At 36.1% G+C, this 22822-nt stretch overlaps 1 protein-coding gene across 1 annotated transcript in view; it reads right to left on the minus strand.

Annotated features, from left to right (window-relative positions):
• Positions 1-22822, minus strand: part of CCDC141 (coiled-coil domain containing 141) — a 104306-nt gene that overhangs the window by 29331 nt on the left and 52153 nt on the right. The window contains exons 10-18 of the mRNA XM_026111216.2: positions 17979-18120; positions 15565-15684; positions 13972-14163; positions 12785-12961; positions 10005-10184; positions 8983-9108; positions 8192-8380; positions 7718-7897; positions 6440-6589 (exon numbers count right to left, since the gene is read on the minus strand). Of these exons, the coding sequence (XP_025967001.2) occupies positions 6440-6589; positions 7718-7897; positions 8192-8380; positions 8983-9108; positions 10005-10184; positions 12785-12961; positions 13972-14163; positions 15565-15684; positions 17979-18120 (1456 nt within the window). The remainder of the gene's footprint in view (positions 1-6439; positions 6590-7717; positions 7898-8191; positions 8381-8982; positions 9109-10004; positions 10185-12784; positions 12962-13971; positions 14164-15564; positions 15685-17978; positions 18121-22822) is intronic.

Consider the following 22822-nt stretch of genomic DNA (forward strand, 5'->3'; position numbering starts at 1 on the left):
CATAAGGATCTTTATTCACTCTGAATGCTGAGTGTTGTTCCCAGAACAGCTGGTGCAAAAAAGACTGAGACAAAGGATGATTAGATCCTTGTTCAGAGATCCTGTGAAAAACCTCATTATAGGGTTCCCATTGCTTTTAACTGCAGGCAGAACACCACCTTCAGAAACTGTATGTATTCCACTTGGTGGAAATGATAGCCATGGAAATGACTACCCATGCTTACTTTCCAGAAAACCAGTGTAACTAGGGTTGGGCAAGTAGATTTGAATTTTTTTAACATACCTTTCTCCTACATTTAATTTACATCATTTTTTGAGGCAGGGTGGGGGGGTGTCAAATAGGAATTTATCACTATATCAAGAACTAATGTTCAGCAGTCATTCAGAGGAGAGAAGAAAGTTGATATTTGCCAAAAATTTTTTTTAAGACTAGATGAGGCCCCTTCCGATCTAAATTATTCTGTGAGTCATTATAAAAGCTATGGACAACCCTGCAATAATATTTATGAGGAGGAAATAAGCTGGAGAGAAATAATATTTATCAGCAATGGAATAATATTGGAAGCCCTGGTTCTGAAAAGAAGTTACACTGGGCCTTAATTTTATACACTGTTTTAGTCCAAAAATCTTAGTAGGATTATTCACAACAAAAAAAGATGAATCCAGCTCTTTGCAGGATCAGGACATAGATTATAGGAGTATTTGCATTTAAAATAAAGATCGTATGAGTATGGTGGTATAGTAGAGTTCTGCCTAACAGATACCCAGAAAAAACCTCATCTAACTGCAGCTACATACAGCATGGGTGCCACAGGAGAGTACCATTACCTGTCAGTACTGGCTTGGTGCAGCAAACAGTAAGAGAGAAAAAAATTCTTATACTGATATAAATTAAGGTGAACTATCAGCTCTGATTATGAAGAATCCATGCATTTCAAGACTTTTCAAGTGGACCAACATCAGCTGAGACAATTACTGTTTAATTTAGTTACATTAGATTTGCAACAGATTTCTTCTGCTACATGAGTAGAACAGTATCTAAATAACATGGTTATATTTTCTTTTAATCCATAACATTTTTTAAAAAACAGAGTGATAGGAACAATACTGATGAAGTTCTAGGAAGCTACAGTTCAACTGAAACACATATTGATTTGATGCATTGCTAGACAATTTGCCAGAATGATTTTAATACACGCAAAAAAGAAAGGTCATATATGATCAACATAGTTTAAAAACAGTGGTTTTTTACCATGGCAACTAGTTATAATACATGGTTTCTATATTTTTACTTTTTTTTTTTTTAAAAAAACTCCAATTATCTGTTTGCTTTAATCTAATTTTACAGGTATGTCTTAATCAACCATCTCGGTCTTTATGTTAGTCATGTACTATAAATAAGCATATCAAGCACACAGCTAAATTATCTTTAAAGCATTATGAATTTTTATTGAGTATAAAATACTATTATTTCAATGCTTTTTCTCTGAAAGTTATGTAATTTTTAGTTTTATTTACAAATGCAAAGATGTCTTTTTATATATTAAAGCTATTTTTAAATGCCTTTAAGGAACAGATATGAGAACATTTTCTGTTTATAACATATACAAAAAACTTGATTAAAAGATGTTTCTGGTATTTTATAAGGTACTATTTTGGTTATATTTGAATTCTATGAAAACATCTTCAAATCATTTATAAAATTTGAAATGGAAGAACATAAAAAGGACTGAAGGATTTTTTTGAGAATTTCACATTCTTTGGGTTGACATCATTTGCTTTTTTGAGAGTGTAGAATAAATTATGCTAATTTATATTTATCTAAAGGAAGTGATATAAAAGAAATATACCAGTCAAAATGCTTTATGGTCCGTTTCTCCAGACACGTATAAATGAAAGTAAATTTACCTATTTGATTAGCGTTAATAAGTTTAGGTCATACCTGCAATGTGATATTCAACTAACATATTTGAGACATTTTTTACATTAGAGGGTCATAGAAACATTTTTTCAAAATCCAGGGAGTAATGAATGCTCATTTTGTAACTACTGCTAGTGGAACAGCTAACAATCCCTTATTGTTCCTATTATTAGTAGTATTACTACATACTAATGTTTATCCGTCAAGGGATATATTTTTTTATTTTCATTTCACCCAGTAGAATGCTACCACATGATTTCAGCAGTGGATAGATGGTATTCACTCAGTGTAATGAAAAAGAAGGGAATTCTCTCACCAGCTTTGTGATCCCCAGTTAGTTTAAGCTCTTCATCCCACCTAAGTATAGAGAATAATAAAATCTATCTGACAGCACTCTGTAAATATAACCAGGTCTGCAGAACAGTATTTTGCATTCAGAACACAGAAGTCTTATCTGCTAGTTTCTTTGAGGGAAACAAGAGATGAGTGAGAGTTTATTTTAGTTTATTTCACTGGCTTATGCACATACATTTGCTAGTGATCATTTAAAAGGCCAGAGGCTTTCCTCAGAGCAGTATGTGAAATTAGATCGCCTTGTTTCAGATATGATGGCTCGTATGTCAAAGGTCTGCAGCTGCTGTCACTCTTCTCTTTTAGCCTCAGTGGAAAACCAGATTCAACTCAGACTTGATTCAACTGACCCCACAGAGTGCACATACACAGCTCCTATCAACACCAGCAATTGCACCAAGGAGGGTAAATGGCTTTTAATCTTCAGAAAAACCTAAACATCGCTCAGCTTTTCACCATTTCCTGGAAAACACAATGAGAAATGCTAAAGGAACTATACATCCTAATACTTCAGAGACTTCAGCCCACAAGTCTAATGGAAGTTTGTGACTTGCCCATTGTGTCACAGGCATTAATCGGGCAGCTGTCCCTAACTATAGCTGGCCTGTCACGGGTGGAGAATGACGGGGAGGAGGGGGGAGCTGGATGCCAATTGCTAAGATTTATCACACGAGAAGCAGAAAATAAATGAAAAAAAGCAAGATATAAAGCTACTTCTGAAATGCTTGTATTAACACTGAAGTTTCAGTAATATACTTTGATTCCTGTGTGAGACTTTCTAGGAGGGACTTCAGTGTTGTCAGCCACCCTTCCCTTTTTATTCCCATATAAAACTTCTAGTAGCACTAGTAATCAAAATAGCCCATAAAAGTGGGTCACTAAAAATAGCTGTTCAAAGGGACTAATATTAAAGTCAGCCAGAAAGCAGGAAGAAATAAAAGCTGTTGCTCAGTTAATTAGTGGCCATGACTTTTGCGCTCGGGACCACATCACAATAAATAATGGCGAGAAATGTGCTGAGAATTATCAGTTTCTACCAACCTGTGAACTGCAATGGCTCAGTACCCTCTACGATTGAAATACACATTTTCAGTCTTATAAATAAGGACTTGATGGAAAAGAAAGAAATTGAACGACTGGGGAGGGCTGAGAACCTAGCGGAGGGTCTGTTACTAGTTCAGGTCTGTTACTCTTCTGCTGCAGGTTATATGCAGGCATGCGTAAATGTTATTTGTAAAGTCGCTACTGGAGAAAGGATTTTTCATTGTGAAGGTTAGCTTGTGTAAACGACTGTGCCATCTATAACCTCAAGAACAGGTTTAGTGTTGTGTTAAGCTGCTGTTACCTGAGGCTTGACTCAGCTCTATCACAAAGCTGTACTGTGCTACGAACGGTTGCGGCGCAATGCAGAGCTGCAGCTCTTCAGAGGCTGCTCTCCAACCTAGCTGGGGAGGCAGGAAACCCCCACTGGCAATCTCAAATGTCATATGAACTTTCCTTATACTTTACAAAGATTTAGAGGGCATAAGTCCTTTTTTGCCTTTGCAAACTCTCTTTAAATTTGAGAAGATGCACAAAAGACATATTTTACCCTTTGGTCCTTCAAGACCATTTGAAAACTCATACTGTATATCCTTTGCTATAAACATAAGTATTTGCTTCCTTACTGTTTAAAGATGCACTAATATGTTACTAACGTAGATAGCTAGCCTGTGATCAGAGCAAGGTATTTTCAGACACCACTGAGTCATAATCCCCACAACCCTGACTCTTTTGCTTCACTTACATATTTAAAGCCACCACATTAAATGCAAAGGAATTTAAGCATTTACAGCAGAATTTCAAATTTTCATTCAACTTTAAAATGTGGTTTGTACACTGCTAAATCACAACTAAATTACCTGGTTGGCTGTTTACCATTTGACAGCTACCAACAGCTGCTGCTTGCTGCTGACATGTAAAATGAAATATTTATTAGCTTAGACCTGACAGATGGTGAAGGAATTGTTATTTCAGACAGGTCTGCTTGATATTATCAATACTGTCAGACTAATTAAAATTGCTAAAATTAACATGTTAAAACTAACAGAATTTAAAATGCTGAAGTGAATTTTCTCATAACTTCAGCATTCTTGAAATAGTTTATTATCTAGTTTCTTGACCCCTTAATAGAATTAGTTATAAATACTTAAGGAAGAAAAATGGCAGTAAATTAGTGCATATACAGGTAACTTAGTATTTGTTTAGGAAATATCTCCAATACTAACTTCTAATAGAAATGGAATCTAATTAAATAAAAAGATACCACATGGCAATTTAGTATTATTTCAGTTAGATTACACTCAACAGTCAGTTAGGTCTGAGGATGACAGGTATTAATCTAGTCAGCCAAGATGACTTTTCCAACTTAAAATGCAATAAATACCTGTAATTGATACCATAATTGAAAATATGCTATGCAATTATTTTGCAGTGGGTTTCCATTAACTATGAGAACCTAATATACTCATTATATTTTACAAATCAGCTGTGCAGGGCATGTGACAAGTAACAAGTTCCCTGACGCCCATTTCATTTAAGTCTGGGGGACAGACATAAAAGTTGTTTTTCCTCCTCAAGTTCCTGCGCTTGTTGAGTCTAATGAATAATGAAAATAGAAAATAATTCTACTTAGAAAGGTGCCACAGTCTCCTGCCCTCATTATATAACCCCAGAATCAAAGGAAAGAGACAAAGACAGTATATCCATCAGTCTTGCACACAGGCTGCTCAAGAAACATTCTTCTTTCTTCAGCAAATTTGAGGGTTTTTCAGCAAAAGCTTAGAATACTTCAGTTAAAACCCCAAATATTCTAATTCTGTGATGCCACTGCAAAGCATAACAGGACTTATTGTCTAGGTGCTTCACGCTTCCATTCTCTTCTGGCTTCCTCAGCCAGAGTGTCTCCCCAACATGTGCCATTCCCATCACCTCCCACCATCAGCTAATTAGCTATATCACAGGAAACTGATACACAGAAGACCACTGAGTGCAACACATTCAAATTACAACTGACAAGGGACTGGAACTGTAGTTCAGGTTCAAAAAAAAAATTTGATGCAATTTTAAATTACTATTTTGTGAATATGGATACTTTTCACGAACAAAAAAAAATATTTTGTAAAAGAAAAAAAAATCCAAACACTAATTTTTTCATAAAAATAGCTGAGACAGAAATCTCAGTGCTCTATCTCAACAATTTTGAGAAAATATAGTCTTTATTGAGGTGTGGGTTTACTTAGTGCAAGGTAAAGTCTGAAAATATGTTTCAGTACCCTGTGTTTCCTCTGCCTATGCTTCACACTACTTGGAACCTTAGTGTGAAAACTTTCTAGGTAAGAATTCAGTTTATGTACTTCATGGATACACAGAAGTGCAGTCCACAGGGCATCAAGTGTGGGTGCTAGGAGAACTGGCCTCTCATTTTAAAAGATCACTTTGGAAAAGTTCATTCTATGGGATGTTTCTCCTAAATTGACTTTGCTGAGACACCTGTCCAATGGCTTTACATTCAGCCTGCTAAGCTGTGAGTGGATTGTATTTGGCCTACTAAGATGATATATTAATAATTATAATATTATATTTAGTAAGTAATTTTTTCCTAACCTTGCTAAGTTTCTGGTTTTTGTAATGACTTGTGCCAAAGAACATTCCTTTTTATTCTGTCAGCTTTTAAAGTATCACTTTCTGGGTTTTTGAGAAAACAGTAAGTACTAAATTTCTCATAACTTCTCATTGAAAGACTTGGGAGTTCTTTCTAACACAGGAAACAACATCACAATTGCAAGAAACAAATTCTATTTTTGTTTGAAACTTTAGCTTCACAATGAAGAAATCTGAAGACCCAGGCAGACCTGAGAGACAATTTAGCTGCTCTATTTCCAGCCCTCCTGGTATAGTGAAAGCACTATATTGCCAGCCCAACAGCTTGATAGAAACTCAAACTGCAGAGATGCACACCATAGATTATTACTGCTACTGTGCGGATTGAAGGTTGCTGGTAAGATAAAGATCAAATTTCTGTATACGTATGAAGTATATATGGGCAATGGTAAAGAGTAACATACATTACAGCACACAACAGCTCTTTTAACAGTCATTTAACGTGTTGGGCTTTCTCTACCTGACCTCATTTATCTCCTCGTGAGTGGTGCAGTATTGGAGATTCTGTGACAGTTCTTCCTCATACTCATCTGCTTTGGAGCTCCAGCTAATGCTGTCATACTCAAGTCTAGCAAGTTCCCGCTTTAGATTCTTTACAGAAACATTTAAGCGATTCTAAACAGGGAAGAGAGAAGAAAAAATATGAAACACAGGAAATTTACTGATTTAATCAGTTTAAAATCTTTTTGAGGCAAAACATGTATAACTAGTTTTAATGGGCTAGATTAAAGAATTACACCTCTCCTGTGTAACTCATAAATAGACTAGGGAATAGTTTTGAGTCAAAGTTGCAACTAACACCACAGTGATACTCCGAGCCCAGAGGAAGTAACCTACTCTAGGGCTTGGCCACTTGGAGACTAGCTCCTCCCTGCTGCCCAACACCTTTTGGAGGGGTAATACCAGTAGTTCTCTGGCAAAGCCTTTCTTCTTTGTAGGGAAAGAGGTTTACCCCTCTGAAGAGCAGACTGGAAATGTAGATAACATAAGCAGGTCATAAGGGAGTATCTTGCTTTCTCCCTAGTAAATTAATACGGGGCAAGAACAATCCTGCTCTGTATAAAGAATTCCTTTCTAAATGAAGTCCACTTCACTAAGCAAATCAATCTGAAATCTACTACTAAGGTGACATTGTTATATTTTCTTTCTGTTTTTTTGTTATCCTTTGTTTGTAGAAGAATACATTTGCAAAGCTACCTTTCTAAAGTAGAAGGAGTCTAATACTTAGATGTGGTTGTCAAGAAATCACCAGTAGGGACATGTCCCACGCAAAGAATACTAGAGAGCTGGAAGTCAGTTTGTTTTTGTTTTTTTTTTTCTAGTGCTGCTATTTCAAGACTCATTTCCTCCCTGTTTCAAATCTATTTCAATGGCTTCAAAGTAAGATCTGTTACAGATCTTATAAAAATTAAAACAAGATTTCAAAAAAGCCAAATATTTTCTCTTGACAAAAATAATTCATAATGTGATAGTAACTGTGGAAGAATAAATGTCAATAGTCCTGGAAGTTACCTTTAATTTGCTGGCTGTCTATCTGCAAACTCTAAAAAGAGAAGTCTAAAAATGATCAACTGTTTTACATTCTGATCTTTTGCTTTCTTTTAAAATTATTCTAAAAGCTATGCATTTATTTTTCTTAAGGTATTAATACCTTTTATATAGATCTAAAAGTCAGTCAGATAGCTCCCATAATTTTCTTTCATATTTAGCCCTGATTTCACAGATGATTCTAATTCTACTCACAGGCTGCTGCACTGCAGACACAACATTCACTCCCTGGGTAAGGGCCAGTCTATATAGATGTCTGATCCAGGCATGTTTCTCCTGAGCATTCACAAGATAGGCTTTTGCATGGTGCACGTCTTCAGGGCCCTCACTTATTTCAGGAATATCCAGTTCTCCTGATTTTGACAGACATTCCAGCTGGAACACATTAAAACGAAAATCAGTGTGTGAAAGGAAACTTACCATTCCTTCCTTACCCAGAATGTGTTAACCTAAACTACGTGGAGATGGGTGTAAGTATTAAAATTTTGGTTCAGATCTGGAGTCTGAACTCTCCAAAATTCATGTAGTTTCAGATCCAGAGTTTTAGTCCTGATCACTGGGTGGGTTGATGCTGTTAATTTGGGGAAAAAAAGAGAGATGACAAGTACCAAAACCAAAAAGAGATTATCTGCATTAAGAAGAAGGTATATGTTAAAAGATTATACTCACTTCCTTTTTAACATGATGGAATTGGACTGTCTTGTTGAAAACATCATCATATTCTGTCATTGTGTCCTTTATCGTTTGATGGAGATGAATAAGGTCACTTACTCTCTCAGAATTCTCTTTGCCAGAAAATCCTTCTTGGCTCAGCAATTCCGATAATTTTACCATGTACTCCAGCTCAGCATGCAGTTGCTAGCAAAAAAGGAACATAATTTACTCATATTTGCAAGATTTTCCTTACATTTGGTGAAAAAACAACGTAACAATGGTGACTTGCCTTGGAGAAAAATAAATGTCACACTCTTTAGATTACTCTCCAAACTCTTTACCTTTTCCTAGACATGAATCTGAACTATTACCCAGAAACAGTCTTGAACCAAAACATAAGAGTCACACTCTGACTCCTAAAGGAATGGGAGCCTGAAGAGTTCACTAAGGATCAGAAATAGTATTCAGAAGAGGTAGGAAGCTCAGTAGGACCTACCCCAGCCTCTGAGCAGGCCTCCAGCTCCACAGCACGAGTGCTGGTGCTCTCCCTCGTACTCCCTTTTTTCCCCCCGTACTTGTGTATCACCTTGACATGCAGCTAACATCGCACAAGACATTCTACGGACACTGAGGGTAGAATCTCTCTCCCTTCCCTTAGAAGGCACACTAACCTTCCTTTCAGAAAAGTAGCTTAAAATGTAAAATACTCTAATCCCAGGCACTCTGTATGAGGTAAATGTGAATGTTAGTCTTTACAGCACCAAAAAGAGCTTTTGCTCTGCTGTGGACTTCACTAAGTTTCTCACCTGAAACTGTGGTTTCATTTGGTTAAGCTTTTTTTGTAGTTCCAAAATAATACAAAGGTCACTTCCAAGGTCAACTGTTACTGCAAGTCTGAGCACCTCTTGAAGAATCTCTAATCCATGGGTAGTCTAAAAGATAATGAAACATTTCAGTATTTCTATCTGTACTAAATAAAAAAATATTTAAATCCAAATTTAAATTTATAAAAAACCTCCCCCAAACCAGATACTCACATACTGTCACTAAATTTCATTAAATGAGATTATTACTACAAAAATGAGAGATTCTTAAGATGATACTATCTTTCATTTAGCCTGATCCTTTTTTTTTTTTTTTTTTTTTTTTTTTTTTTTTTTTTTTAAACCATAAACCTCTGTCTCAAATCCTCTGACTTTAATCTGGGTAGTGGGAGATCTTTAAGACTGTGCAAAAATGATTCAGACACCGAGATGCGAGGACTCAATCATATGGTGTATTCCATGTGATAACAGGGATTGTGACTGATAAATTGCACTAGATGTACACAGTGGCCAAAGTCCTCTGGTTCTGCTGCTAGCGTAGCTAGTACTGCTTTTAGGGAACCCTGCACACTGTCCCTGTGCCAAGGAGGTTTAAATCCTCTTTGCTTATGACATGGCTGGACTTTCTAGGAGTAGCAGAAGCAAAACACCCTGTAGTTTAGTAACTATTAAGCCACTGAAAAATGGCATTAAAAATAAACAAAAAACCCAATCAAACAAACAAAAACAAAGCATTGCTGCTGTAGTATATAGAGCTGAAAACTTGAAATCAGTATTTGTGTGTGTTTCAATCAGGACAAAAAAAAAAAATCAAGAAAATTTCATCATGTTTCTTGATGACTATCAGAATGGTAAAACAGACTATGGAGAAATATTTCACTGATCATCTCATTTTCTTAAAGGATGTCTATAACAGTTGATGAGAGAGTCACATAAAAACAATAAAAACATCCATGTAACAAAGTGTTTGCTACAGTTGTTTTCTTCGTATCAATTTTACTTACCTTTTCCAGTTGTTCTTTAAATATCCAGCACTGTTGCTTGATGGGTTTTACTTGATTAATTTTATAATTCCAGATTGCCCAAAGATCAGTCAGCTCTTTCTTTTCTTTACTCAGATTAATAATGGTGTCTTCTGTTACTTGTACCGATTTTTCTACCTTTAATATTAAACGCTCATTTACCTGGTAAATAAGCAATTAATGAAACACAATCCTTCCACACATTTTTATAAAAATATAATGACAGTGTCCATAATACTAAGAGTAAAGTCTCAGGAAACTTAATAAAAAACATTAACCTATTCTAACATAACTTCTTTGAAAATTCCTGGGAGCTTACATGATTTTTAAATAGACTGTTCTTTTAGAAACAGGCATGGGGGAACGGCATCTGTATACTGAAACCATGACTAATGTTAATGTTTAAAACCCAAGAGAGGTCAGTAATGACTCTGAATTATTGCCATCTGATGGCTGTTTGATAGCTCATAAAAAAAGAAGAAATTTTTAAATTCACAGAACTATCCAAAATATCCTTTTGTGGAATATCAGAGGAAAGTGAAGAGGAGGAAGAAAAGACTGCTCCTCCACACTGAAAAACAACGCAGCACTGAAGCACAGAAGGGATAGCATGGTCAGCATTTGAATATTTTTTGTTTTTTCCTCTTTTTATCAGAACTCAGCTCAGAAACACCTCAAAAAAACTGGTAATGCTCTTTAAGCTTTTCCCATTTCAGAATTTTTCTGTTAACGAAAGTTATGTGTGTAAATTACTAGTATCTGTATCTTCCCAGATACTTAAAAGCTGCATCCTAAAAATATTATGGGAACATAACAGCAGAAAATTGCGTGGCAACATACCTCCAGGTCTGGAGAGATTATTTACACTTTAAGTGACTGAAGTGTAACTGCATATTCAGACATATTTAGCTTAGCTTTACTGTGATTAGTTTTATCTGTGCCTGGGTGTACCCAGCTGTGACAGCAAACACTGTAGCTCACACTAACTGCCAGAGCACTCCCCCTCCTTCTTGAGTATGTTTTCCAGCTCATCTTGCATGCTACTGCAGGTTATCATCCCATGCACTCATGACCACCTCTCCTCCTCACCCTTTCAGCTGATTGACTGTAACTGCTCCCTAATCTGTCCTATGAAAACAGAAGAAACAGCTGGGTATCCAAACTTTCTACATTAATTGGCATGACTTTAGTAAGCATGGCTTAGGGAATGTGTATGTGTATCTCAAACGATCATTTCATGAAAGGGTGTTGGAAAACTAGATAAGGGTACCTAGGCAGTTCAGCTGAATCCAAAACAGGATGTACAGACACCAAGAGGGATTATCTCTAAGGAAGCAGCTCTAGCACATATTTTCTTAAAAGAATTTTATACATTACACTGGTAAAGACTGCCTCTTAGTGGATGTAAAATAAATGAAATAATGCACTTAATGCACTTCATATATTGCTGTCCAGTATGAGCAAAATGGGGGTCTGTATAAGTGTTATATTTTTATACATGCACTGGGTCATTTATTAAGGGCTATCTTATTGTCAATCACAAAACTCATATTATTTCTCATAATATCATCAGCACTCAAGTAACACTTTCATTTTTTAAAAGTATAGCAGCATTAGTCCCTTTTAAAGGTAGGTACTAATGAAATCACTGCCCATAAGCCACAGAACTAGGATTAGACCTCATCACAGTAAAATATCAAATCTTCACTGCAGTTTATCAGATTATACTGATTTATACAGAAAACAACAGCCTGAATATTCTCTGCTGCTAGTGAAAATGCACACAAAGGAGTTTCTGAACAAAAACCTCATGGATTCTTCCTATTTTTTCACTCCTTATATGAGGTTTCCTATATATCCACCAGGATAGAACGCAAGATCAACCTGTGAATCTGACAATTTGCTGCAGGATTTCCACATGGAGACCCCATGTTTCCATGCAGATTCTATTCTGTGCAGCTACTGTTATTACCAGTGGGCACATCTCCATGACAACAAAGTTGCAGGCTGTGATTTCAGTGGCTCTGGCAAACAGCAAAACAAATAGCATCACTCACTATGTATTCTTTGTTACCCGAACACCTAAGTATTGGCTTACTCAGTCTTACGACGTGGCTTCCTGGTCCCCATCCCCACAACCTTACCCTTTCTGTAAGTACCATACCTTCTGAGCATACTCCACAAGGGCAAAAGAGCAGTGGAGAATGCAATGAGACAGGCTAACAATTCTGCGCAGAACAGGGGAAATTTGCACTTCAAAATTTTGGGAGAAATGGTCTATCTCCAAAGTCATTCTACATATTTTATACACAGTTGTGTGTAAGTGGTGCTGTACAATGTTTGATCACTTTATGATCTTTTCAAGCTAAAACCTTCTCCCACCTTGATTTTCTAAACATTTTGACATTTCCATATCAAAGTTTGTTACAGTCCTATTTTATGAAAGCGTGGATACTAAATTTCTCATTCTGGTTAAAAATGAATACATCAATGTTTGAATTTGTTGAATTATTCTGAGCTTTAACTGTGATTTCATACAAACATCCCAATCATTTCATCCTCTTCCCATCTCCTCTTCTCCTTACATGTTCACTGAAACACAGCAGAAATACGCTTTGCCTTAGGCAGGTTCTCTGATGAAAGCTAGCTTGACCCATACACTTAATCTGTCATTATTTGTTTAAGTACATATTTGAAGGGATTTTTTTGCAAATCTAACAATTATTTTTGTTAAAGATAGTAACGCCATGAACCAGTCTCACCGTATTTACTAAATTAAGAAAATTGTGACCCATATCTTGGGTGGAAAAAATTTTCTTTATAGCCTTTTGCCACTGAGTATTAGCTGACTCAATTGCAGTTTTATTTTCAGCCTCCCTGTTTGCTTGTAGAGCTTCAGATTTATACAGCTTCTTTAGATTTTGAATATGGTCATTCACCTATGGAAAGACATAAAATACAACATCAAAACAAATCAAAATCTGAGCTGCTATAATCAGAAGGTATATGGACATGGTGATATTGAGTAATAGCCTCTGAATATTTTCCAGGCCTTAAAATATGTCTAAAATTTATATTTAAATTAGCTAATAAAAACTGTGTTAAATATCCTGTAAACCTGCAGATGGCAGGTAGATAGTTCACAGCAGTTTGTTCGATTTCTGTCATGTATCATTACATGAATATTATATAGCAGTATACCAAGGCAATGACTTTCACTTATCTGTTTAATATGCAGTAACTAAAATTAGCAATACTCAGAAGTAGATATGATCCAGTTTTTTGGCAGTTTATATTTGCAGTATTAATTAAACCCTATGGCTACTTTTATCTAAAAGGTTCAATTCCATCTTCAATTTCTTTCTAAATATACAAGAATACCAACAGTGTTATAGAATCTTAAAATAAGTATTATACCAAATTAATTGCATGGATTATCTCAGCTAGGGCTGGTTTATACTTCCTTTTTAAACCCCTTCAGTCAAATTAGCACTTCAGTTGAAGTAGTGCGAGGCTGTAGATAAATACCATTATATCAACGTACTACATTAACATTATATGAAATATTTAAAAAAATATATGAAGCAAATTCAGTATATTTACTGAATCAGAGTACATACATGTCAACATTTACATTATGTATATAATGGAAGAGAGAGGGAGGAAGGGGGATGGAGACAGTAATAATTCAATTATAATACTTCCTACAATGGTGATTTTAATCAGCAGAAAATCTGTACATAGACTAATCATTAGATTGATGCAAGTTCAATGGTCAGGGCTGCCTGCTCTGAAGAAACAGATTTCCTATAAAACAGACAGAAGATTACAAGGACTTGCAGTGCTTCCATGGCACAGGAGCTATAGAGTTTATCTTAGTTAGATGAAACCTATTTTTCACTTGTAAGATTTCACAGTTCAGTCAGAGAATTAAGCAGGTAATCCATACCTCCATTGCTGACTTTAAAAAGGCCACGTAAGTTTCTAGAATTTCTAGTTGTGAATGAATATTTCTTTTAATTTTTTTCAGTTCTTCATTCAGAAAGTCAGCCTTGCTAGAAAAAGCTGCCACTTGCACAGGTCCAAATTCTTCCAAATCTTTTATGACTCTCTCAGCTGCTTCCAGTTCATGTGAAGCTTCCTTTGAGGGCACAAGCATAGAACAAAGTGTACCATGAGTATAAAGGACTTGTGAATATTGATTGCTCATTGTTAATTTTCATGATGTATATGTATTTATGTATAATTCAATTACTGGTTGACGAGCAATTCACAATATGCACTATGTGCCGAAATTAACCATTTCTTTCTTGTAACATTTTGACACGAGAAACAATCAGTGATGTTATTTAAACAGCCATTTTGAATGAAAAAAACGGGAATGTCAGCACTCAGACTAAGCAAGCCACTTCACAATGTAAAGAATGAAAAGCAACAGAAGTGTTTCATATGTGAACACTGATAGCCAAAACTGATACATTACCTCTAATCATGAGCACAGCCCAATTTTCTGAACTGATTCTCTGAGTCTAAATCCCCCTTAGCAGTTTGTGTCCGATACACAGTTGTCCTAAACAAATTCTAAATGGCCACTCTAGTGTATGACTCCAGAATCACTGGGTCTTCATAAGGCTACTGCTGTAACTTCCAGTGCTTGAGGCATGCCACTGTAGCACGTCTTTGATTTCTGACTTTGGATTATGACTCCTGGTTCCACTCTTGAATCAATGCTTGCTTCCTGGCCCCAGATTATCTCCTCACCATCAAGACAGACTGCTGCATACCAGCCCAAACCAATGTTCTTGCATGCAGCACATCTGCAAAGTCAGATGGGAATCAAGAAGTGGACAATGTTTGTTACTGCATCAAATGCCAGCACCCAACTAAAGTCGCAGTAAGCCGACTGTGCGGATGCATTGAAAATTACTATCATTTTCCATGATCCAGCTGGGATTCTGGTTTTCAGATTTGCTTTCTTCAATCATAGCATAGAAGTAGTAGCACAGAAGTTCTTTTTAGTTGCAATTACTTTTCCTGTTAAGCAGCATCATGCTTAGCACATATAAAGCATATATACTTTCTCCTTGCTAGAATGTTAATTTGAATTTTTATGCCAAAAAGAGACTTTTAGAAGCTATTCTCAAGTGCACATAAGTAAAGTATGACATCCACCCTGGCCTAACATATATGGATTTCAGTTACACATGAGAAAGCTGACAAAGTCAAGAAATCAGTTCAGAAGGCAAGGTATTTGTTTAGGTGTTTCTTTTAAAAGTCATTTCAAGGGTTGACAGTGGGATCTTGAGGTAGTAACAAATAACACAAGGCAAAGAGACAGTGACATAATCAAAGATATAAGGAGGACTGACTTGCAGTGTTTTCTGTGTTTTCATTCATTAACTACAGGCTTAAACAAAATTAGATCTATTTTCTTTCCAAGAATATATAAGAAACTTCAAGCTTCTCACCTTGTTTAGAAATGTATACATTTGTTTCTAAAAATATTTAACATATTAACATCATATGTTCTTCTAGTCTTTACCTTTGTTTGATTAGCCAGTTCAAGATGTTTGTTCAAAACTCTTTCAGACTCAGACAAATAAGAACCAATCTCCACACCAGTTAAAAGCATCGGGGTGATTTTTTTAATTGATTGTGATACCTTTAATTGAAAACATTTATATAGTTAATTTACTTAAGTAGACAGTATAAAAACCTCAGTTTGTTTAGAACAAAGCGAAGAAACATGATTGATGGTTGGTGTTTAGATTATGTACTTCATATAATCAAAGAAGTGGAGAAATGAAAATATCACGGGAGAAAATTCTACTATTTCAAGTTTAACAGACACGGTCAGAATTTGAAGAAAAAACTCTGGTTTGTTCTTTTGTTGAGTGTGCTTTTCTTTATCCTAAGTATTCCAGCTTTATTTCAGTAAGCCACTACTGTGTTATAATCATCATATTAAAACCTTGGCATAAATACTTTCATTATGCTCCATTTTACAGAAACACTACACAGATGTTGTGATCTAGTAGACATGTGAATTCACATATATCTTATCTATTAATAAGTGCCTGCTGATTGAGGTTCAAGCTGTATTAAATGAAGCTCTGGGCCAGGTGAATTTAGCATCAAATTTTTTGGAATACCCTGCATTAGCAAAAGGTTGCAATAGAAAATGCTTTGCTTGGTAGGATAACAACAACATGGGCAGTGTTCCCTACAATGAAAGATGATATATTACGACTCAGATTTTCAAATGCCCTCTAATGCAACATTGGGAACAGAATGGCAGAATAAGCTGTGCAGAATGAAAATACATGTCAAAATTAGAGTCTACTTTTTAAGTAAAAATTACCTTCATAATTAAATCTTTAGCTTGATTAAGATTCACAACATCCTAGTGATATCATTTCTATAAGACCAACAGTGGGTATGAGCAAGTCTCTTATTTTCAGCTAAAGAAACTCCAAGATATTTTCATCACATTCTAATTTAATGAGAACTCTTCTTTGGAAAAATGCAAGTAAAGGGATGCATTTATTGCAAACTGAAATCCCACTGGACTCTGAATAGTTCATTATAAACATCATGCAAATACTATGAAATATCAGATTGCTGTGACCGACCAATAACCCCGACAATAGGAGAAGGCTCAGAGGGCGAGGTGCCCCATGAAGGTCAGGAATAATATAAGATGTGGCTCGTTAATCCCTGCTGTTGCACAGAGAACTGACTTTATCGCAGCACAAAGGGAACGGGAGGGTGACCTTTGTTTTAGATAAGGAGCTATAGCCATTAATTGGACCAGGTGTAAACATCTCCCTGGAATTAGACAGACCAGCATGAGGGAAGTGTATATGTGGCTCAGCCCAACATAGAGTATAAAATCTCAACAACTAACAGAGGAATTTTGAAAAGATCAACGGACTTGAGCTGGCTTCAGCCCCTGTATTCCTTTCCAGTGATTGGGGACACGCTGTGTTGTGACCGCTGAGCGTATTATAAAGCCCAGTAACTGGCAATCACATTGGTATTGCCACTGAACTGTATAAGTGTACACTTGTATTGTGATTTCAGTACATTGCTGAATCACTCTGCTAAATCAAAAATCCCATGTAATATCCAATATCTTCAAAATAAACTTTTATATTAAACATTGCACTCTCTGTATGTGTGGAATATCTAAGAGAGCCTGGTCAGAGAGTACTGGACTCTGACACTTGCAGACTTAATTATTCAGTCATTAAGTTTGATCTACTTTTTTTGGTCTACACTTTAGGATTTCCTTCATCTGAACCCTTGCTATAAAGATTATATTGCATTTGAATATGCACATGGCATCTTATTTAGAAAGGCCTGTGTCTATTTCATCTCTGACAAATCATTAAAAAGGTCAGCAGTAGTACAGAACATTCACTAGCTTCAAGAAGGCTGTCAGCTCCTTAACGGGTCAATATCTTAATAAGTGAATGCAATTATTATAGTGAACAGGACACACTCTACTTCAGCATTACTGAAAATTTGCTGTGGTCCACTGTCACCATTCTTATTAACCCTCAATTTTGCCACACTTCGTTTTTTTTCTTTTTAGCTTCAGGAAAATGAAACTGAAGACATAGACAGAATACAGAAAACCTGCATTCAAGTCACAGTCCTGATTGATTGCTTCTTTTCCAACAGTGAACAAATTATAAAAGCTCATTATCTAAACAAATCCATGCTTTATTAAAGATCACTGGTATAATGTTCTCATGGAAACAGCTGCATTTTTCAGAACAGCTTTGGATTCATTGGTGCCTATAAGAGCAGTCAGCATTCTAACTACAATCATGTGTGCTAACAAGCCAATATGCTATTTGGAATTATTCAAGTCAAGTTTAATATTCATACAGCTAAATTATAGAAGTGCAATGCACCATTCATGAATATATTAACAAGAAGGCATTTTACCTTATTTAGATGATCTTCAAGTGATGCAGTCAATTGTTGTTTCTTCAAAGTAGGTTCTTTGTAATTTGGACACTGTCCAACTAGTCGATCTACTTTTTTCTGAACATACTCTATCATTTTCTGAATTCCCATCACCCAAGAGCTAAAAGGGAAAAATGCAACTATTAGTATTCTCAAGGTTTGCACAGCAATCAGGAGAATAATGGTTAAAAAAAAAAAAATCCTTCTGTTGATTTCTATCACAAGTAACTTAACAAGAACTTTAAATTGTAACCCTTAAAAGATAATAATCAAAAGAAATACCAAAATTAATGCAAATAAAACCGATAAGGAGTAGAGCAACCGAATGACATTTCCAAACAAATCATTTACTGCCAGTGCATAAATTAGATTCACGTGCCAGATATCCTGATTCACTGAGGAATACCTTATTTCACAAATAGTTCCATACTACTTTAGTCGTATTGTCTGAAGAATAAGGTCATAAATGAAATATCCCTAATAAGAGTGGAAATACTTGGCATATCGTCTCTAGCTTTAAAAGAATTTTTTCTTTAGACTTTCAAATGTTTCAGTGTTATCACAGTAGGTGCATAAAAAAATGTTGCACACGTTCTAAGCCACCATTTGTTGCCTTAGAAGGCCAGTGTGCCAGCCCGAGGTCTGAGCGGGACCGTTCTACTTACAAACGGCACAAAGATGCTGTTTGAGCAGGAGTAAAGAATACATCAATTGATGAAAAACTGGCTTGCTCTAGAATTTAAAACATTTAACATCAGGTAAGCAATTCACAATCTGAATGGTTGAGGCAATCCCCTTCAAATTGTAAAGAAGTTATCACATACAATTAAGATTTGAAGCTTTGATATAGACAGAGAAAACTCACATCAGTTGATTTACCACTGAAATTTATTCCTAGTAAGGGTTTTTTGTAAGATGAACACTTTCAGAACATGACTTTCATCTGTTTAATTTCATCATAAGCTTACTTTGATATGTGTACTTATTCATGATTTGATCCTTTGTCCTTTAAAATTACAAGAAGTTTTCTCCTGAAGAAATCCTTCTGATTAAAAAGCTAAATTCTCATAAAAGGAAAATCTTGTTCTACAAGCACTAATGTAAATTATGGTATTAATAGACCATTCTGCTTGAATCTGATCCAAGAATTCTTCACAAAGAAAACCCAAATTTTAAGAGTCGTTTGTATGGAATAGGTAGTTTCAAAATTTGTAAACTGCTCTTTCAAAAATTAACAACTTCTTAATTTGTGGTTTATTCTTTAATTCTAGGAAGGTTACTCCTCTCTTTTAGCACTCCTTAAAAAGTAATTTAAAAAAAAAAACTTCTATTAGCACCACTCCTTTAAAAAAAAAGCAGGAATAGATTAAGATTTATACCTCTTGAAAATGATAAACTAGATCTTAATAAAATCTTCAGAAGTATTACCAGTTTGAGGAGTTAACACAATTTGTAACAGTGAAACTGAGTTTAATCAGCCGTAAAAATAAAGATAGTTCTTATACTCATAAGCCAAGCAAATTAGCTGAAAATGTAACAAGGGCCCTCTTAATGGTCAAAACTTATTGACTGTATAATTTTTTAGAGTTAGCAAATATATATTTTTGCTGCACTCTTGCATTACTAGCCAGTTTGAATTTAGTAATATGGGGCCTCAAAAATCAGGTTTACCATTATTTTCCTGTAATGAAGAACTGCCTTCTGTGGCTTTTCCATAATCTATTCCTCTTCCATGGGTAATTTTTTTGGCATTTAGGCTTATTTTTACCTTTTAACATAATAAGAGTGCAATATGCCCTAAGAAGGATTTGAAAATAAGACAATTAACATCATCATTCTACATTTCTACTGTGAGTTTTACTTACAATAATGCCACTTAAGTCAGTGGCACTAGCCTTAAACATATTCCTACTCTGGGTAAGAGCTGGCAGTATTAAGTTAATAGATCATAAGCTATTCAGAACTGGGCTGTCTTATCATATGCATATAAATTGCCTGGCTCATTTTCGGGTACTCTGAAAATGATTACAACAAAACCATGTGGAGGCAGAAATCCATCTACATTTTAATTCTTCTCCTAATGCTCAAGTACTTGGTCTTCTCTCAGTGCAGTTAAACCAGTACCACACATGGCAGCCACTTTGATATTGCATTAGAATTCATTTTCCAGTACTTCATTTAGAGGAAACAATGCAACAGAGGGCATAATCCTACCAAAATCAATGAGGTGTTATCCAACTTGAGCAAGGTCAGTCGACTCCCTCTCGCCTTCTCTCCTCTCTCCAGTGGACTCCTAATAAACATTTCTCCTGAAAGAGTGGAGAGTCCAGCCTCTTTCTTAAAACCAGTAGACTCAAGTAAGTAGCAGAAGATGTGATACCTTTTCCTCTGTTGTGAATGATGAAGGAGTTCTAAAATCACTGTGCTTTAGCTATTCCTTCAGGGATCTGGAAGTTATTTTCAAATTCCACACAAATTTCTACTGGCTGCCATCTGGATTGAGAATCCTACCAGATGGCAAACAGCTATGCATCTTGTTGTCAGATAATATTTTCTTTTCTGTCTTATGACAAAGCAGCTTTTTGAAAGAACATGTAAACTTTTTCAGATCCACACCCTTCACTGTCTTCAAATGATGACTGCCCATCTCCCACAGGCTTTCCAGTCTTGGTGGGTAAAGGAAATGAAAAGTTTGTGAGGGCAGTTCTACTGATGGGTCGTGCAGTATGGGGAACAAAAGAGTAATTGGTATTTAATCTTGATAAAAGTCCTGTTTCCTATCAAAATCTCTCTCCTCCCTTGGCCCTCAGCTGTTCGTACAAATTCTCCCATCCTATGTGGGCTCACCACTGGGCTAAATAGTGGTCAGTGTTTAAGGACACCATACCAGCTTACATGTGACAAAGAGAGGGGACTCTCTTCCCTCCTTCAAAACACGAACTCTTCTGGGGAAATTAATCTTCTGGAATGTAACAGCTTACCCACATTTGCTACCTGAACTTATTGTGTCACCATTTCTAGACCTGTGAGCTGGCTGGGAACATTCTGGGTAGCTGTTAAAGTTGATGGATTAGGCAAGAAAAATAAACTTGTCCTGGTGTGTAGGAAGCTGAGCATGAGTGAGCATCACCTTTGTGGCACTGAAGGCTGGCCCCATGCTGAGCTGCATTAGCAAGAGCATAGCTACCGAGTTACCCCCCTCTGTTCAGGGCTTCTGAAGCTGCATCTGGAGACCACTTTCTCCAGTTTGCATCCCCACAGTACTAGAAAGATGCAGACAAGCTGGAGTGAATCAAGAACAGGCCACCAAGATGATCAGGGGCTGGAGCACATGATGTGCAAGGAGAGGCTGACAGAACTGTGTTTGTTCAGACTAGAGAAGAGAAGGCAAAGGGGCAATATAATTGCTGTCTTCAATTATCTGTTGGGAAGTGGGGTTACGGAAAAGACAGAATCAGACTCTTCTCAGAGGTACAGAGCAAAAGGGCAAGAGACAATGGTCACAAGTTGCAGTAAGGAAAATTCTGGTTAGACATGAGGAAAATGTTTCACAATATGAGTGCTTAAGCACTGGAACAGGTTGCCCAGAGAGGCTGTGGAATATCAGTCTTTGGATATTCCTTCAATCAAAACTTGAGTTAACATGGCCCCAAGCAACCTGATCTAACTTCAAAGTTTTAAGCAAGGGGTTACACCAAATGAATGTGTTAAGATTCCCTTCCAACCTAAATTACTCCATGATTCTAATCCTCAAATGCGTATTTAGGCATATAAAGTGCACAGAAGTACTTGCACTACCCACTGAAACGTACAGCAATTTCATTATATTTGGGCAATGAGGTGTGAGGGCAGCAAGAGAAAACTGAAAGTCTGTAATGTTCTGTTTTCTTTCTTAGAAAGAGACTTATTTTTATGATGCAAGTGAATGTTTCAAATATTTCAGAGCTTAGATATTTTACAAAATGTTTTTAGAAACAGCAAAATACGTTTCTAGTGAGATTACCAGTTGACATAGTTTTAAGCTTCCTCTTCATTTTGGAAATAACCGTTCCTTCAGCTGTTATACTTTGTCCTTTTTCAATCTTAAAGTCTTTAGACAGAAATCTTACCTTCTTTATTTATTTATAGACAAGTAGCACTTCTGGCATACAGGAGATCTGCCTGTGACATTACCTGTTTTTATTATTTTGCCAGAAATTACTGCCAGGGTAATTTTGACAAATTCGTCCCATTCTCACTGGTGTGTACTGACATCTTACTATCCCAGTGCTGACTTGGACTGTTTAAACAAGAAGAAAACTCTTAATAAGGAAGAAAGTTAATGAATGTTGTTATTTCAGGGATCCATTCCAGCAACTCTCCAACTGTAGAGTTCTTAACATCAATCAGCACTCTGCAGGACGGACATGTAATCTGGAATGCAACATCTGCTTTTCTTGAGGTACTGTCTAGCAGAACAAAAAGTCCTCCCGAACAGCAGCATGTGCTCTGGAATTATGGCTGGTTTAAAAAATGAAGTCAAAGCTTCACTGAGGAAAATCCTTTTTACATTCTACTTAATTAAAGACCAGAATTTGCTGAAGCACCAGCTGCAAAGCCAGCTGCATACGTTCCTAAAGCCACTTTCTATTTGCATTTTCTATTCGGTCTCTTTGCTAGGTTCAAGCCTTTTATTACATCTGGGTCAACAGCTGAAGGTGCCCTCGCTAAAAATTTTTGTAATGTCATGATATGTAGAGAATTTTCAGTTGCTGGATTGAAGTAAAGCTATTCAAGGTTCAGGAATGATTAAGGACATAAGCATGTAAAGGGAAGACAATGTT

The sequence above is a fragment of the Dromaius novaehollandiae genome, chromosome 7 (assembly GCF_036370855.1).
Source record: "Dromaius novaehollandiae isolate bDroNov1 chromosome 7, bDroNov1.hap1, whole genome shotgun sequence".
In the NCBI taxonomy this organism is placed as follows: Eukaryota; Metazoa; Chordata; class Aves; order Casuariiformes; family Dromaiidae; genus Dromaius; species Dromaius novaehollandiae.